At 44.7% G+C, this 18,204-nt stretch overlaps 1 protein-coding gene across 1 annotated transcript; it reads left to right on the top strand.

Annotated features, from left to right (window-relative positions):
* The first annotated feature begins 13,745 nt into the window (after positions 1 to 13,745).
* On the top strand, positions 13,746 to 18,000 carry arsia (arylsulfatase family, member Ia). Its single transcript, XM_020509215.2, has 2 exons — positions 13,746 to 14,295; positions 16,232 to 18,000. The coding sequence occupies exons 1-2, from the start codon at positions 13,982 to 13,984 to the stop codon at positions 17,625 to 17,627; spliced, it is 1,710 nt and encodes a 569-aa protein (XP_020364804.1). The 5' UTR covers positions 13,746 to 13,981; the 3' UTR covers positions 17,628 to 18,000.
* The last annotated feature ends 204 nt before the right edge of the window (positions 18,001 to 18,204 follow it).

Here is an 18,204-nt window from a genome sequence, read left to right as displayed (position 1 = left end):
GGCGATGCTGTGTCAGTTGACAAGCCAGGAAGAAAAGGTGATCTCATACAATGTTGCATGGTGTAGAAATGGCATACAATGCTGTGCTATGTTTTTGCAGTAGCCAACTGCTTTATAATACCTCTATTTCTGATGATTTGTCCTATGTATGTACTTATAAGGATAATGAAACTGTAAGACTGACATATTTCTCAACATGCTCACAACCTGCCTTTGGATACAAATTATTTTAAAAACTGCATGTCAAGTTATAGTCAAATACTATATGGAAAGTGATATTTACCATCTACTATTCTTTCTAGTCAGCACTTCAAAAATAATAGTTTTGAAATGTGTATCTTGTATTTTTGCTATTGGATTAAATGGTAGTTAAAAAGACTAAATGCTGAGCCTATCATTCATTATCTGATGTATTGGTGACTAAATAAAATGTGCTCATGGTATTTCATATAAAACTTAGATTTAGCATGAATGACTCAGGGGTGAAAGATGTCTGAACCCCCAATGAATCAAAGGAATAATCAAAGGTTCTGAACATAAGAGAGGGGACATTACAAGTGCTATCAGTTCAGAGTTTGAACTTAGAGTTTTGAAAATGTACTACTTACATCTGAAACATTTGCCAAAGGGATTGAAAAATATTGCAATGTTGCACAATGAATTAATTTGAAACCTTTCACATAACTTTGGCATACCGTTAGCCTACTCTTGACTGTTAGAATTTAGAAATCTTAAGTTCAATATTTTATATTTTTAGATGTAAAACTGGGGCTTCCTTCAACCATCTGTAAGATATTATGACATGGGGCTGAGCACATCCAGCTGTCACATAATTGCCTGGTCATTATGATCCTGAATGAACTAGTGTGAGAGCCTCAAGGTTACCTAGGCCCACCCGTACAAAGGCCCCTCTCTCTTTCCTTCTCTTCCTGTTTCTTCCTTTCCCGTCATAATTTCCCATGATTTCAATTATTTTTTTGCCCAATCAGACATCTTGTCTTGAAAATCAAAACACACATCTGAAGACTGGCTGACTTTAGAGCACTCCACTCCCCTCAGAACCAATGGGATTTGGACTGATCTCACCTGTGCAGCGTTTTAGCGGTAGAGGTTGAGAAGGACTCGATAATTCTCTGATAGCTTGGAGACCTGCAATTGCAAGGTTGTAGTGGACTTGGATGTCATGGGTTCTTTATATTTTAAGAGTTAGAATATTAGTTTTGTGGTTTCTCCTGGTTCTTCATGGTGGCCCAAGAGGACATGTAAGCTGTTTCACACAATTAGCAAATTTGTGTGTGTGTGTGAGAGAGAATGTGTAAATCGCTGCGAGACAAACTTTATCTCCACTAAGAAAAGAGGAAGGAAAGGCTTCATGTGCTTCAGTCATGTTTCTCCTGTGGTCTGAGAAGCTATGAGTCAGCAGGTCCAATCGTCACAACAGGAAGAACATCCCTGGGCCAGCCAGGCCACCGGGTAGCGCCAGATCAGATGCTCCACCAACCATCCTGAGACAAATCAAATACACAAATAAAAACAACTTCTTCAAAATGTGCCAATGTGGTCAGATCTGATTGGAGCAGGTGTGTTTGGATAAGGTGTGGGCCATGGGTGGAGCGGCGTGGAGGGTGGGGTTTAGGGGGGGTTGTGGGGTTGGGATGAAACATTGTGGTGTGGGACCTAAAGGGGGTGGGTTCCAACATACCACCGGGATGTGAGTCTGAAAGCCAGTGGTGGTGGGGCATTTTGTTTGGGTCAATCTGGGGGAGAGCATTGCTTAAGCAGGGGGTCAGTGGGAGCAGGGAGCTGAAAGAGACCCATTCATGGAGGATGGAGGCGAAACCAGAAATGGAAAGCAGTGTGTATTCCAAATACAGCGCCAAACCTGACAGTAGGTCTTAACCAGCTTGAATTCACCACCTCTCCATTCCAACCCTATCCTGCACGCGCACACACACACACACACACACACACACACACACACACACACACACACACACACACACACACACACACACACAAACACACACGTGTTATGGAGCGATTAAATGGTTGGTCATGGAGAACTGCAATGCGAACTCAGCTTCCATTTCCGTTATGTTCATTGGTTAGGCCATCAAAGTTTTATAGAAGAACTAATTGTGGTAAAACTGGAAATGGAATATTTTATTTAGGTGTGTGTGCATATAGTGTGTGTTATAGAGTGCTTTATGCTGCTTCTACACCCCTACACATAGTTCCCGAGTAGTAGACACAGAACGAGACTGGAGACCTGGGGGAGCGTTCCCACTTGCTGTGATTGTTTGAAACACACTGAGGGACTGAGCTTGTTCATTCAGGTTACCCTTCTAAATGGACGTCTGTTTAACGGAAGTAAATATACATCACATTCCTAGATTTAAGCCACTCAAGTCCCGGCTACCGCTCTTGCTTTCTACAGGTAATTAACCTGTAGCTTAGGCTTGTGTGCGGCTGCTCGGCCATGGAAACCCATTTCATGAAGCTCTTGACGAACAGTTCATGTGCTGACGTTGCTTCCAGAGGCAGTTTGGAACTTGGTAGTGAGTGTTACAACTTAGGACAGACCGTTTTTACGCACTACGCGCTTCAGCACTCGGCGGTCCCGTTCTGTGAGCTTGTTTGGCCTACCACTTCACGGCTGAGCCGTTGTTGCTCCTAGACGTTTCCACTTCACAATAACAGCACTTACAGTTGACCAGGGCAGCTCTATCAGGCAGAAATTTGACAAACTGACTTGTTGGAAAGGTGGCATCCTATGATGTTGAAAGTCACTGAGCGCTTTAGTAAGGCCATTCTACTGTCAGTGTTTGTCAATTGAGATTATATGGCTGTGAGCTCAATTTTATACACCTGTCAGCAAGGGGTGTGGCTGAAATAGCCGAATCCACTAATTTGAAGGGGTGTCCACATACTTGTGTATATATAGCGCTTGAAAGACACAGGAGGGAGAAAGGGAGAGAGAGTGAGATTAACTTTCCCTTATTTGAATCATGTCCATTCCCTCGTTCACATTTGATAAAGTAATGTTGACAACAAGATATCTCTTCTTGCTTAACACCATTTCATAATAGGTATCAGACAGGATCCAAGGTCGCCTGACTGACAAAGTGACAGTACTTAGATGCATATAACAAACATCATCCAAAAAAAACACTTGGCTGGAGGTAGGAGTGAAGAAAGGAAGAGAACAAACTTCTATCCAGTCATCTCAGAACCCTCCAAAAAAAATAAGGAATGAAAAATGGTTGAAAGGGGGAAAGAGAGAGAGAGAGAGAGAGAGAGAGAGAGAGAGAGAGAGCAATGTGCAGGTTTACTGGCAGTGCTGCGTTGATTAGAAAGGGGGTAGTGTTCGTAGTGAGGGCGCAGCTGTATTTAATAACAGCGTCTCTCCCTCTGCCAAACGCTACATCTGGTGGCTACCAACACAGAGCACCACAGCTCACTACTACCTTTTCATTGAATTACTTCCTTTCATGTCCCCACGTTTTCTTAGAAAGTAAAGAAATGAAAACTGCTAATGGTAGTAAAGTGATGGAGGGATATGTGTGAGACGGGTAACAGTAAACTAAAGGATCTTTGATGAGTCCGTCATATCTCAAACTCCTGTCCTCATTAAGAAACCAACCCACACAAGGTCAAGTAGTCTTTTACTACGGCTTATTTGCTCTCAGAGTCAAAAAATAAAATGTTACCAGATAAAATGGGATAGAGATCAATGTCAATGCAGTATGTCTTCCAGGCCTTTGTCAGAGTAGGCAAAAGCAAGCTGTGTGTTACTAACTGTGGTGGGTCGATTTGTGTCAAGAAAGTGTTTCAGACTTTTGAATTTTCCATTTATGAGTTCTCCTTTAAATGAAATAGGGTCATGGTTCTGCGTTTATATCCTTTGTTCATTTGGAAGTAGCAACGGGAAACATTTCATTTTTTTTTGTTAAAGATGTAAAGGATCTTGTTCATTTAACTCCAGAAACACACAAGTTGTCGTGCCAATAAACAAACAAATAGAAAGTGAAACGTTGAAGTTCTTAATGTGTATGGCATCAATAACCATTTTTAACATCAAACGGTGTAACTCATTTAGTCTTTATTGATAACACACTAATCCTCAATATCCCATTGAAACCAATAAAACAGTCTTTTTTAAAGACTTCTGTAGTAAATCCTTCTCTTGGCTGTGTGGCCCTGCTTTGAAGTGTTGGTCTAGTTAGTCTCACGGGGCCATCTTTAAAAATCTCGTATTTATGAACGAAGCGGTTCACACTGGTCTGCTAATTGTAGAGACCAAGACAAACATGAAGTGGATGAGATGGAATAAGTGCATGATGAATACTGTACGGTGTTTGGTGTGCAGCGCTCAGAAAGATGTGTATCTCAAAATGTTTTAAACATAAAAATAAAAAAAACTCATAGTGATGGGGTGCAAAGAACTGAACTAAATAGTGTGTGATAATGACATACAGGTGTGTGAACAGGTGAATAGAATTCAGGTGATTGGGATCTGGAGAGTGAGCTGCGTTCAGGGGATCTAGGTGTTTGAGGGTGCGAGTTGGAAATTGGGCTGGAAAGTGAGCTGCGTTTAGGGGATCTACTTGTTTGAGGTTGTGAGTTGGAAGCAGACGTTACATGTTTGGTGGAAACACACCACTGCTGGGAAATTTGCATATTTTCATTATGCCTATTTTTGAATAATCACATGAAAGTCGCCAATTGGATGGAAACCTAGCTACTGACATGAATCATGCTATATGTGGTAGCCTACTTGCCTGTTGTTTGCAAGTATTATTTTTGAACCTCTATATTTGTCTCTCATATTTCGATATTGTGTAAGAACACAGTTTGACAGGATGAAAATATAGCAAACAAATACACAAAAATACCTCTCAGAAACCAGATACTCTAATTACTCAAGCGTCTGGGGTCGAGTAAAATTGTTTTCGGGGGCATTGTAAGGTATCTGTCATACTGTCCTCAAACATAGTAACTCTTCGTTTTGACTAATATGGTAGAATTATCAGTGGAATTATTGTTGGCAGTTAGATGTTTTTTAAAGGCCTTCATCAGCCTTCATCATGATGTCAACCCTGACATCTCCTCCTCATCCTCACCCTGGCTCTTTGGGCCTCAGTTGTCTTTGGGTGGGGTTGTGGCTGGGGTTAGGGGGTTTGAGGACTAATGTTGATTCTGGTGATGTTGTTGTTTACTCTCAGAGCATTCCACAGCTCCCTCAGTGTGCGTGCGTGTGTGCGTGCGTGCGTTGCTGGTGTGATATTGTTTTAGCATGTGGAGCGGATCATTTTCCTGGCATATTACAGTAGGAACGGTCATCAAAATTGCTAAAAGATTTGAAAGCAATTCTAATAAATGCAACAGTTGTACAATGGATGAGGATACTTCAATCCACCAGATATTGACTGAATAATAGCACATAAAACAGTGTACTGGCACGAACTAATAATGAATGGAGTTCAGGTATTTTGGTGGGAATTCAGGCATTCAATTTATTGTACAATTTCACACGTTTTTCTTATGATGCTCTCATACATACGTTTTCTTACTATATCAGGTCTTTAAAAAATATACTTTGTGATAAAATAAAGAAAATTGTATGTGCCTCATTTGCATAAACACTGAGTAAAGAAAACATTAAGGACACCTGCTCTTTCCATGACATAGACTCACCAGGAGTATCAAGGTGAAAGCTATGATCCCTTATTGATGTCACTTTGTTAAATCCACTTCAGTCAGTGTAGATGAAGGGGAGGAGACTGGTTAAATAAGGATTTTTAAGCCTTGAGACAACTGAGACATGGATTGATACATGGATTGTATATGTGTGCCATGAATGGGCAAGACAAAATATTTAAGGGGCTTTGAACGGTGTATGGTAGTAGGTGCCAGGCACACCAGTTTGTGTCACGCTCAACAGTTTCCCCATGTGTGTCAAGAATGGTCCACCACCCAAAGGACATCCAGCCAACTTGACACAACCATGGGAAGCATTGGAGTCAACATGGGCCAGCAACCCTGTGGAACGCTATCGACACCTTGTAGAGTCCATTCACCGACGAATTGAGGCTGTTCTGACGGAGAGTTAGATGTGTGAAAAGGTTAGTTTGACTATTGTAAGCTCTATCATACAGTATATGTGATATGTGGTCCAATCACTTGTTCCAATCAGACTATGGCCCACAAATGCACAGCAGAACCTGAAGTGATAACAGTTGAAAGAGTTCAACCTTTTTTAATTAAGAAAAAAATATTTTTGAGTTTGGCAATGTAGATGCTGATAGTGGTTTGAAGAGAGAAATGTGGGCACGTCAGCCAATGGTTAGCCCAGGGGACGTGTAAGAACCTCAACCATTAAAACACAGCACAAGAGTGGTAAAGGGTCACCAGAACAAAATGTAAGTAATCAATCCAGCAAGATTTCAGTAACAACTGGATTTTGCACCCCTCAAACACAGGAAATAGATGGCAGTGTTGCTGTATCACAGTGTGACCCCCCACATCTTCAAACCCTCCACAGTGATCCCACAGAGACAAACACTTTCTCCATTTATCTGTCTGTCTCTCTCTCTTTCTTTCTGTATTATTCTAAGTATCTGAGCCCACTCTTTCACTTTCAGTTACAGCAAAATGTACAATGACATTTAAAGGATGAAATGTGCTATGTGTCAATGCCCTCTCTCGTTCCGCTGATGCCTGTATAGATTCTGATTGGGTAGCAGGTCTTTGGTTCTGCTGCGGTTCGCTAAGATGACCCTTTTTACCCGCATTCCAAGCCTCTCCCAGTCCCTCTAGGAAAGTTATACATAAATAAACAAGGAAACGTACACCTCAGGTACACCTCTGTTCTTTTTTCTCTCTCACTCTCGTCTGCTTTGACCTGCCTTAAACTCACCCTCAGACCAGGCCAGCCCTGACTGCAGAGTAAAATGTATTTTCTGCTAAGTAAACTTCCCCCGCTTCAATTTCATTCCCTTTAAGGCGGTCTTACACGTCCCCTGGGCTAACCATTGGCCAACGTGCCTGCATTTCTCTCTTTAAACCACTATCAACATCATCACTGCCAAACTCAAAAATAGGTTTTGATTTTCTTAAATATGTTGACCTCTTTGACCTGTTATCATTTCAGGTTCTGCTGTGCATTTGTGGGCCTTAGTCTGATTGGAACAAGTGATTGGACCACATATCTGTCACACCCTGACCATAGTTTGCTTTGTATGTTTCTATGTTTTGGTTGGTCAGGGTGTGATCTGGTTGGGCATTCTATGTTAATTGTCTAGTTTGTCTAGTTCTATGTTTGGCCTGATATGGTTCTCAATCAGAGGCAGGTGTTCGTCATTGTCTCTGATTGGGAACCATATTTAGGTAGCCTGGGTTTCACTGTGTGTTGGTGGGTGATTGTTCCTGTCTCTGTGTTTGCACCAGATAGGACTGTTTTAGGTTTTCTCACGTTTATTGTTTTCTTAGTTTATTCATGTATGGTTTTCTTTTTTATAAATTAAAACATGAATAACCACCACGCTGCATTTTGGACCGCCTCTCCTTCACCACAAGCGAACCGTTACAGAATCACCCACCACAACAGGACCAAGCGGCGTGGTAACGGGCAGCAGCAGGAGCAGCGCGATAACTTCTGGACTTGGGAGGAAATCCTCGATGGGAGAGGACCCTGGGCAAAACCAGGGGAGTGTCGCCGTCCCAAGGTGCGGCAGGAGAAGCGGCAGCAGGAGCAGCGCGAGGAAGCATGGACATGGGAGGAAGAATTGGAAGGAAAAGGACCCTGGGCACAGCCTGCGGAATATCGCCGCCCCAAGGAAGAGCTGGAGACGGAAAAAGGCGGAGAGGCGCTGGTATGAGGAGGCAGCGCGGCGTCGTGGATAGAAGCCCGAGAGTCAGCCCCAAATATTTATGGGGGGGGCTCACAGGAAGTATGGCGAAGCCAGGTAGGAGACCTGCGTCAACTTCCTGTGGTTACCGGGGGGCTGGAGAGACCGGACAGGCACCGTGTTATGCTGTGAAGCGCATGGTGTCCCCAGTGCCGGTGCATAGCCCGGTGCGATACATTCCAGCTCCGCGTATCGGCCGGGCTAGAGTGGGTATCGAGCCAAGTGCCATGAAGCCGGCTCTACGCATCTGGTCTCCAGTGCGTCTCCTTGGGCAGGCTTACATGGCACCAGCCTTGCGCACGGTGTCCCCGGTTCGCCTGCATAGCCCAGTGCGGGCTATTCACCTCGCCGCACTGGTAGGGCGACCGGGACCATTCAACCGGGTAAGGTTGGGCAGGCTCAGTGCTCAAGAGCTCCAGTGCGCCTGCACGGTCCGGTCTATCTGTCACCACCTCCACGCACCAGTCCTCCGGTGGCAGCCCCCCGCACCAGGCTGTCTCTCCGGCTCATCCTTACAGGTGCTCCTGCCTCTCCGGCGCTGCTGCCGGAGTCTCCCGCCGGTCCGGCGCTGCTGCCGGAGTCTCCCGCCGGTCCGGCGCTGCTGCCGGAGTCTCCAGCCGGTCCGGCGCTGCTGCCGGAGTCTCCCGCCGGTCCGGCGCTGCTGCCCAGAGCTGCCAGAGCCCCTCTGCCCAGAGGCGCCAGAGCCCCTCTGTCCCGAGCAGCTGCCCCTCTGTCCCGAGCAGCTGCCCCTCTGTCCCGAGCAGCTGCCCCTCTGTCCCGAGCAGCTGCCCCTCTGTCCCGAGCAGCTGCCCCTCTGTCCCGAGCAGCTGCCCCTCTGTCCCGAGCAGCTGCCCCTCAGTCCAGTGGGGTCATTAAGTAGGGTCGCCGTGGCTAGGAGGCCACGGAAGTGGACAAGGTGGGGGACTAAGACTATGGTGAAGTGGGGGCCACGTCCAGCACCAGAGCCGCCACCGCGGACAGATGCCCACCCAGACCCTCCCCTATAGGTTCAGGTTTTGCGGCCGAAGTCCGCACCTTGGGGGGGGGGGTACTGTCACACCCTGACCATAGTTTGCTTTGTATGTTTCTATGTTTTGGTTGGTCAGGGTGTGATCTGGTTGGGCATTCTATGTTAATTGTCTAGTTCTATGTTTGGCCTGATATGGTTCTCAATCAGAGGCAGGTGTTCGTCATATTCTCTGATTGGGAACCATATTTAGGTAGCATGGGTTTCACTGTGTTGGTGGGTGATTGTTCCTGTCTGTGTTTGCACCAGATAGGACTGTTTTAGGTTTTCTCACGTTTATTGTTTTCTTAGTTTATTCATGTATAGTTTTCTTCATTATAAATTAAAACATGAATAACCACCACGCTGCATTTTGGTCCGCCTCTCCTTCACCACAAGAGGACCGTTACAATATCACAATATATGAAAGAGCTTACAATTAAACTAATATTTTCACCCATCTCACCCTCTGTCGATATCTACTATACCCATTAGTCTGTGAGCTGCACAACAGTTGCTCTCTCAGTGAATGGAACTCTGTAAAATCCCCTTCAAACCTATTGAACTGGTGAAGTGACCACAGAGCAGAACTCCAGTTTCCAAGTTTTCCTGCAGGATGGGTGTCTGTGATTTGTAAGTGGCTCTTTCAGAAGCCTGGTAGGAGATGTTATCAGGTCGGCTGTATGTACTCTGGATCTGTGAGTCTTGCTCTTTCTCCCCCAGCTCTGCAGCCCTCGTAAAATAGCAGGGATAATGAAAGAGGGTCTGTGAGTGGAGCTGAGTGGGGAACACTGTCTGTGATTGTGTCGTGGGTTTAGGGGCCCCAGCCAAATCACAGCTCCCCAAGAACCCCCCCGGGCCCATATCATGTTATCCTAGTGTTTGGGATTCTTAGACTGTGTCTATAATTCAGAGAAAATATTAGACTTAATTTTTTACATGAATTCCTATACATGAATCACTACAGCATTACAGTGCATTCGGAAAGTATTCAGACCCCTTGACTTCTTCTGCATTTTGTAACGTTATAGCCTTATTCTAAAATGGATTTAAAAATGTAAATCCTCATCAATCTATGCACAATATACCATAATGACAAAGCGAAAACAGGTTTTTAGAATGTTTGCAAATGTATAAAAAAATTCAAAACAGAAATACCTTATTTACATAAGTGTTCAGACTCTTTGCTATGAGATTCAAAATTGACCTCCGGTGCATCCTGTTTCCTTGATCATCCTTGAGATGTTTATACAACTTGATTGGAGTCCACCTGTGGTAAATTCAATTGATTGGACCACAAAGACTCTTCCTAGAGCTGGCTGCCTGTCCAAACTGAGCAATTGAGGGAGAATGGCCTTGGTCAGGGAGGTGACCAAGAACCCAATGGACACTCTGACAGAGCTCCAGAGTTCCTCTGTGGAGATGGGAGTACCTTCTCTGCAGCAAGGACAACCATCTCTGCAGCACTCCACCAATCAGGATCTTATGGTAGAGTGGTGAAATGGAAACTACTCCTCAGTAAAAGGCACATGACAGCCTGCTTGGAGTTGACCAGAAAGCACCTAAAGGATTCTTAGACCTTGAGAAAGAAGATTCTCTGGTCTGATGAAACCAAGATTGAACTCTTTGGCCTGAATGCCAAGAGTCACGTCTGGAGGAAACTTGGCACCATCCCTACCGTGAAGCATGGTGGTGGCAGTATCATGGTGTGGGGATGTTTTTCAGCGGCAGGGACTGGGTGACTGGATCGAGGGAAATATTCTTGATGAAAACCTGCTCCAGAGAGGACCTCAGGATGGGGTGTAGGTTCACCTTCCAACAGGACAATGAGTGGGCTCCCAAGTGGCGCAGTGTTCTAAGGCACTGCATCTCAGTGCTTGATGTGTCACTACAAACCCTGATTTGATTCCAGGCTGTATCACAACCGGCCTTGATTGGGAGTCCAATAGGGCGACGCATAATTGGCCCAGCGTCGTCCGGGTTAGGGTTTGGCCGGGGTAAGCCGTCATTGCAAATAAGAATTTGTTCTTAACTGATTTGCCTGGTTATATAAAAATTAATAAATAAAAATTCCTCTTCCCCTTCAATAGGCTGAAAATATTTGGCGTGGGCCCTCAGTTCCTCAAAACGTTATACAGTTGCACCATTGAGAGCATCTTGACTGGCTGCATCACCGTTTGGTATGGCAACTGCTTGGCATCCGACGGTAAGGCAATACAGAGAGTAGTGTGTACGGCCCAGTACATCATGGGGCAGAGCTCCCTTCTATCCAGGACCTATATACCAGGCGGTGTCAGAGGAAGGCCCTAAAAATTCTCAGACTCCAGCCACCAAAGTCATAGACCGTTCTTTCTGCTACCGCAGAAAGAGCGGCAAGTCTAGGAACGAAAGGCTCCTGAACAGCTTCTACCCCCAAGCTATAAGACTGCTGAACAGTTAATCAAATGGCCACCCTGACTATTTGCGTTCACCCCTTTTTTATTTGCATGGACTCTTTTACACCGGCTCTTTGCACACTCACTGGACTCTACCCACACACACATATACTACGCTGACACTCCCAACACACACACACACACACACACGCACACACACACACACACTACATAGGCTCACACACAAAAAACACACACACACACCTGCATATTGACGCCACACACACACGTACACACTCACACTTTTCACATTAGCTACTGCTACTCTGTTTATTATATCCTGATTGCCTAGTCACTTCTACCCCTACATACAGTACATCTACATGCAGTGTATTACCTCAATTATCTCAACTACCTCGTACCCCTGCACATTGACTCAGTAACAGTAATCCTTGTATATAGTCTCGTTATTGTTATTTTCATATGTTACTATTTCCTTGTTTATTTGTTTTACTTTTTTAACTTAGCATTGTTGGAAAAGGGCTCGTAAGTAAGCATTTTACGGTGAAGTCTACACCTGTTTTTCGGCGCATGTGACATTCTAATGGCCGAGAATTTGATGTTAATTTCTCTACCATAAGCCACCTCCAACATCGTTTTCGAAAATTTGGCAGAACGTCACAACAGCACAACAGCAGACCAATCATAAGCTATGGACAACGAACACAATTGCATTTTATCGATGGCAATTTGAATGCAGAGATACCGTGACGAGATCCCGAGGCCCATTGTCGTGCCATTCATCCACTGCCATCACCTCATATCATGTTTCAGCATGATAATGCATCGCCCCATGTCGCAAGGATCTGTACACAATTCCTGGGAGCTGAAAATGTCCCAGTTCTATGACCTGCATACTCACCAGACATGTCACCCATAGAATATATTTAGGATGCTCGGGATCGACGTGTACGATAGCGCGTTCCAGTTCATGCCAATATCCAGCAACTTCGCACAACCATTGTAGTGGAGTGGGACAACATTCCACAGGCCACAATCAACAGCCTGATCAACTTTATGAGAAGGATATGTGTTGCGCTGCACAAGGCAAATAATGGTCACACCAGACTCTGACTGTTTTTCTGATCTATGCCACACATTTTTTAAAGGTATCTGTGACCAACAGAAGCATATCTGTATCCCCAGTCATGTGAAATCCATAGATTAGGGCCTAATGAATTTATTTAAATTGCCTGATTTCCTGATATGAACTGTAACTCAGTAAAATCTTTGAAATTGTTGCATGTTGCGTTTATATATTTGTTCAGTGTAGATCCTAAGGTTAACTTAGAAGACAAAGCACGAACAAAGAGATCAATACAAAGCCAGACACCTAGGAAATGAGAATTGATCATACAACCTTCCTCCATGGACTGGATACAGGAGAAAGAACAAAGCCATTTAATTCCATTTAGAACATCTGAAGGCATAACCTAAAACCAACCACCCTTGACCAATCAAACCATACCAAGTTTACAGTGTAACCTGACCACCAAGGCCCAATCTCCAGAGGGGGTCACAGCATGTAAAAGGCATGTGTGGGGGATGGGACCAATGTCAATGAGACAGAATTCCTAAGAAGACCATAAAACCTTTTTGCATAGGGTAAATCAGAGTACAAGTTACCACTGAGATAATACATTCATACAGATAGCATCAGATTATTTAAAAAATTTAAAAAATTTAAAATAAAAAAAATAAAATGTTTACCTTTATTTAACTAGGCAAGTCAGTTAAGAACACATTTTTAAGATAGAATAATACTATAGTATCCATGTTTGGTATCTATCACATTGTATAGTCAGTCCTCTGAATACTGTACATTTTGGCCCTTCAGATGGGGAAGGGCTGACTAGTCCTTGGGCATTGGGCTTCGTTCCATTCTTTGTCTTCCTTGACCATTTGCCATGCAACTCCAGGTAACAAAGAGCACATAAATTAGGTCTGAGCCTACAATCTGCTTTATCTCCTAATGTATAGCACAAGTTGACTGCAGGTATTAACTTAAAAGTAGCTGAAAGAATGCACATTTATTGAAAAATGTCAAAATAATTGTTTTGGTCCAGACCAGTCATAGACTTCCATGTTTGGCCCAAATCAAGGCTGGTCTAGACCGACCAAATCTGAACCAAAGATAGACATCTATGTTTGGGCAAAATGAAAGCCGGTCCAGACCTGTCCAAAAAAAAATCTACGTCCGTGGACGTTTAAATAAACAACAAATGACCAAAAAAAGACATCCTAAAGATGTTGTGTTGGTCTGTGATTACTGTGTTATTTTAATGAGCCAGGGCAAACTCATTCGGGTGGGGTTAATAGTACCACTGTGGAAAGAGGAATGTTTTGTAAGGAGTCTTAAACAACATTTTAAGACACGTCAGCAAAAGGTATGTAGGTAGTATATATCTCTGATCATTACGCACAAGGTTCGTGGTCATCATCATCATAGCGCGAGGAGAGATCAAACCTGTTCGGTAGGTGCAGGCTATAAAGTGTAGTCTACTTTTGCTAGAGGGATACTGTACCTATCGTTTTAACATGCTTTTCTCGTTTATGACAACGTTATACAACGAATTAGGTATATATTTTCACTTATAGATTGCCTAAACATTTAAAGGCGCGCAGTTACCATGGCAGTGTCAGCTCTAACCGGATTCTCCGTGGTCAGTTTGCTCAGTCTCGGCTACCTGTCGTGGGACTTAATGAGTCCGAACCAGGTGGAGAGCGAGTCAGTTCCGAACTTCCGAGACCGGTCGCCGGTACCGCATCCCCCTCACATCATCTTCATCATGACGGACGACCAGGGATTCAACGATATCGGTTACCACGGCTCCGACATCCAGACACCGACGCTGGATAAACTGGCCGCGGATGGAGTGAAGCTGGAGAACTACTACATACAGCCCATATGCACGCCATCTCGCAGTCAGCTGATCACCGGCAGGTAAGTGCATCTTTTATTTATGAAGTAGCCTAGAGAGTTGTTCTTTTGTAGTCAACTAATTCATGATGTATTCAGACAGATGTTTTTCTCTATGTCTTTTTTTCTAAGCATTGTTGTATTTTATCTGTAGGATCTTTTCCCTATAGTTGGAGTAATGTGGAGTAACCAATACCGAGTAGCCTCAATAGTAATGGATGAATAGATGGATCCTGTCAGGGACGTTTTAAAGGATTTGAAGACATTGGTGGCTTAGCCCAAAGCCAGTAAGGGGGTCCGGGCAAAAAAACAAGGAATTTCAACTAAATTCATGAATTTGGTGCACTTTGACATGAACATTGAGAGATTAGAACATTGAGAGATGATATATTTTTCAGATAGATTACACCTTCCCACCTGCCACAGCAGACACTGCCAGTACTCAATTGCAGTAGCTATGCTGGGTCTCTCTACTCTGGAACACATACACTACCGTTCAAATGTTTGGGGTCACTTAGAAATGTCCATGTTTCTGAAAGAAAATCATTTTTTTTGTCCATTAAAATAACATCAAATTGATCAAAAACACAATGTAGACATTGTTAATGTTGTAAATGACTATTGTAGCTGTAAACGGCTGATTTTTAATGGAATATCTACATAGGCGTACAAGAGGCCCATTATCAGCAACCATCACTCCTGTGTTCCAATGGCACGTTGTGTTAGCTAATCCAAGTTTATAATTTTAAAAGGCTAATTGGTCATTAGAAAACCCTTTTGCAATTATGTTAGCACAGCTGAAAACTTTTGTGCTGGTTTAAAGAAGCAATAAAACTGGCCTTCTTCAGACGAGTTGAGTATCTGGAGCATTAGCATTTGTGGGTTCGATTACAGGCTAAAAATGGTCAGAAACAAGGAACTTTCTTCTGAAACTTGTCCGTCTATTCTTGTTCTGAGAAATGAAGGCTATTCCATGCGAGAAATTGCTAAGAAACTGAAGATCTCGTACAATGTTGTATACTACTCTCTTCACAGAACAGCGCAAACTGGCGCTAACCAGAATAGAAAGAGGAGTGGGAGGCCCCGGTGCACAACTGAGCAATATATTTTTTGTATATTTTTTGACCACCAAAAAAGGTCTGGACCAAATATATCCATATATCTGTTTGTTTTTCAACTTTTTGATCATTCATAGTTGATACATTGATTACACGGAACCCAAACCGGCTGCGCGCGTGCGCCATCGTGCATAAATGTATTTTCTCCCCCCATACCAAACACGATCATGACACGCAGGTTAAAATATTAAAACAAACTCTGAACAAATTACATTAATTTGGGGACAGGTCGAAAAGCATTAAACATTTTTGGAAATTAGTTAGCTAGCTTGCACTTGCTAGCTAATTTGTCCCATTTAGCTTGCTTGCTGTTGCTAGCTAATTTGTCCTGGGATATAAACATTGAGTTGTTATTTTACCTGAAATGTGCAAGGTCCTCTACTCATACAATTAATCCACGCATAAAACGGTCAACCGAATTGTTTCTAGTCATCTCTCCTCCTTCCAGGCTTTTTCTTCTCTGGACTTTATATTGCGATTGGCAACATTCATAAATTAGGTGCATGACCTCTACCGACCTCGTTCGTCTTTCAGTCACCCACGTGGGTATAACTAATGAGGAGATGGCACGTTGGTACCTACTTCTATAAACCAATGAGGAGATGGAAGAGGCAGGACTTGCAGCGCGATCTGTGTCACAAATAGAACTGACTTCTATTTGAGCCCTTGGCAACGCAGACCCTCATTGGCGCACGCCAGCCGTGTGGGTGCAATAATTGAATAACAGATTTCTAAATTAATTTTGCAACGTGAGTGGTGTAGTCAGGGTATTAGGCTACTTTGATTGTTAGTCACTTACTTGAGGGATCAGACATTTTATGCCTTTGTGTCCCTCTGCCCAGGTACCAGATCCACACTGGCCTGCAGCACTCCATCATCCGACCCCGTCAGCCCAACTGCCTTCCCTTTGACCAGGTCACCCTTCCCCAGAGACTGCAGGAGGCTGGCTACTCCACCCATATGGTAGGCAAGTGGCACCTGGGCTTTTACAAGAAGGAGTGCCTGCCCACCCGCCGAGGCTTTGACTCCTACTTCGGTTCTTTGACAGGCAGCGTGGATTACTACACCTACAAGTCATGTGACGGCCCAGGGATGTGTGGTTTTGACCTCCACGAGGGGGAGACGGTGGCATGGGGTCAGGGGGGGAAGTACTCCACACATCTGTACACCCAGAGGGTGAGGAAGATCTTAGCTGCCCACGACCCTCAGGCACAGCCTCTGTTTATATACCTCTCCTTCCAGGCGGTGCACACACCTCTCCAGTCCCCACGGGAATACATCTACCCATACCGCAGCCTGGGCAACGTGGCCAGGAGGAAATATGCAGCCATGGTGTCAGCTGTAGATGAAGCGGTGAGGAATGTGACCTATGCCCTTCGTAAGTATGGCTACTACCAGAATAGTGTCATCATATTCTCCACTGACAACGGAGGCCAGCCCTTCTCCGGGGGTAGCAACTGGCCTCTGAGGGGGCGTAAGGGCACCTACTGGGAGGGGGGTGTGAGGGGGCTGGGCTTCGTCCACAGCCCCCTGCTGAGGCGCAAGAGAAGGGTGAGCAAGGCCCTGGTGCACATCACTGACTGGTACCCCACGCTGGTTGGGTTGGCTGGGGGAAACGCGTCACAGACCGAGGGGCTAGATGGGTATGACATGTGGGGGGCCATCAGTGAGGAGAAGGAGTCCCCCCGACTGGAGATCCTCCATAACATCGACCCTCTCTACAACCCGGCCCGGAGTGGCTCCCTGCAGAGTGGCTATGGCATCTGGAACACAGCCATCCAGGCCTCCATCCGCGCAGGCGACTGGAAGCTCCTGACCGGAGACCCCGGATACGGAGACTGGACCCCGCCCCAGATGCTCCCTGGCTTTCCCGATGGCTGGTGGAACCTGGAACGCCACCTGGAACCTCAGAAGTCAGTATGGCTCTTTAACATCAGTGGAGACCCGTACGAACGCTATGACCTGGCCGAGCAGCGACCAGACGTGGTCAAAGAGCTCCTGGCGCGGTTGGTGTTCTACAACCGGACTTCGGTCCCGGTGCGGTACCCCTCTGAGGACCCCAGGGGCGACCCAGACCTGAACGATGGCGCGTGGGGACCGTGGGTGGGGGACGAGGAGGAGGACCACTGGAATGGGGTCTATCACAAAAAGACCAAGAACCGGAAGAAGTACAAGCTGTCCAAAACCAAATCTTTCTTCAGGAGACTTAACACTAGAATCATGTCCAACCGGATATAGGAGCTGCTTTAGTCTTAAGCCTCCCTATAGAGATGATGTGGAACCAGACTTTTAAAGCAGTTACTTGTTTACACTCCACAAGTTGTATGTTTCTGAAAGTCTTCTTTTGTAAACAGTGGCTATATGATTTGTGATCAGAATAAGGTTGACGATGGAATTTTGAGTTGAGTTGAGTCCAACTACACACACCTGTGACAGTAGCTCTTGCTGTTGCTGTATGTTTTCTGCTGATAAAATGAAGACCCATCAACAAATAGACTTATTGGATGATTTATCTATTCTCCATTATACTGTAGGATAGTTGTTGATATTCAAGATAACCCATGTTTGAATGGGGTATGTCAGAGATACTGTATACGTTTCTGTTTCTGTTGGAGAATCTCTTGAGTGACTCATTTGAATATGAATAAATATGAAAAAGTTCAAGATTTCCACTCTTCTTCAAATGCCTTTTCTGAGATTGATCCAGTAGGTCAGACCAATGCCCCCACATATCATCACATTACACTTTGTAGACTGGACACATCAATGTGATGACTGAGGTAACATTGCCCTCTGATGGAAGTTAGGAAAAGCT

The sequence above is a fragment of the Oncorhynchus kisutch genome, linkage group LG19 (assembly GCF_002021735.2).
Source record: "Oncorhynchus kisutch isolate 150728-3 linkage group LG19, Okis_V2, whole genome shotgun sequence".
NCBI classification, from domain to species: Eukaryota; Metazoa; Chordata; class Actinopteri; order Salmoniformes; family Salmonidae; genus Oncorhynchus; species Oncorhynchus kisutch.
This window is presented reverse-complemented; position numbering and strand designations above follow the sequence as displayed.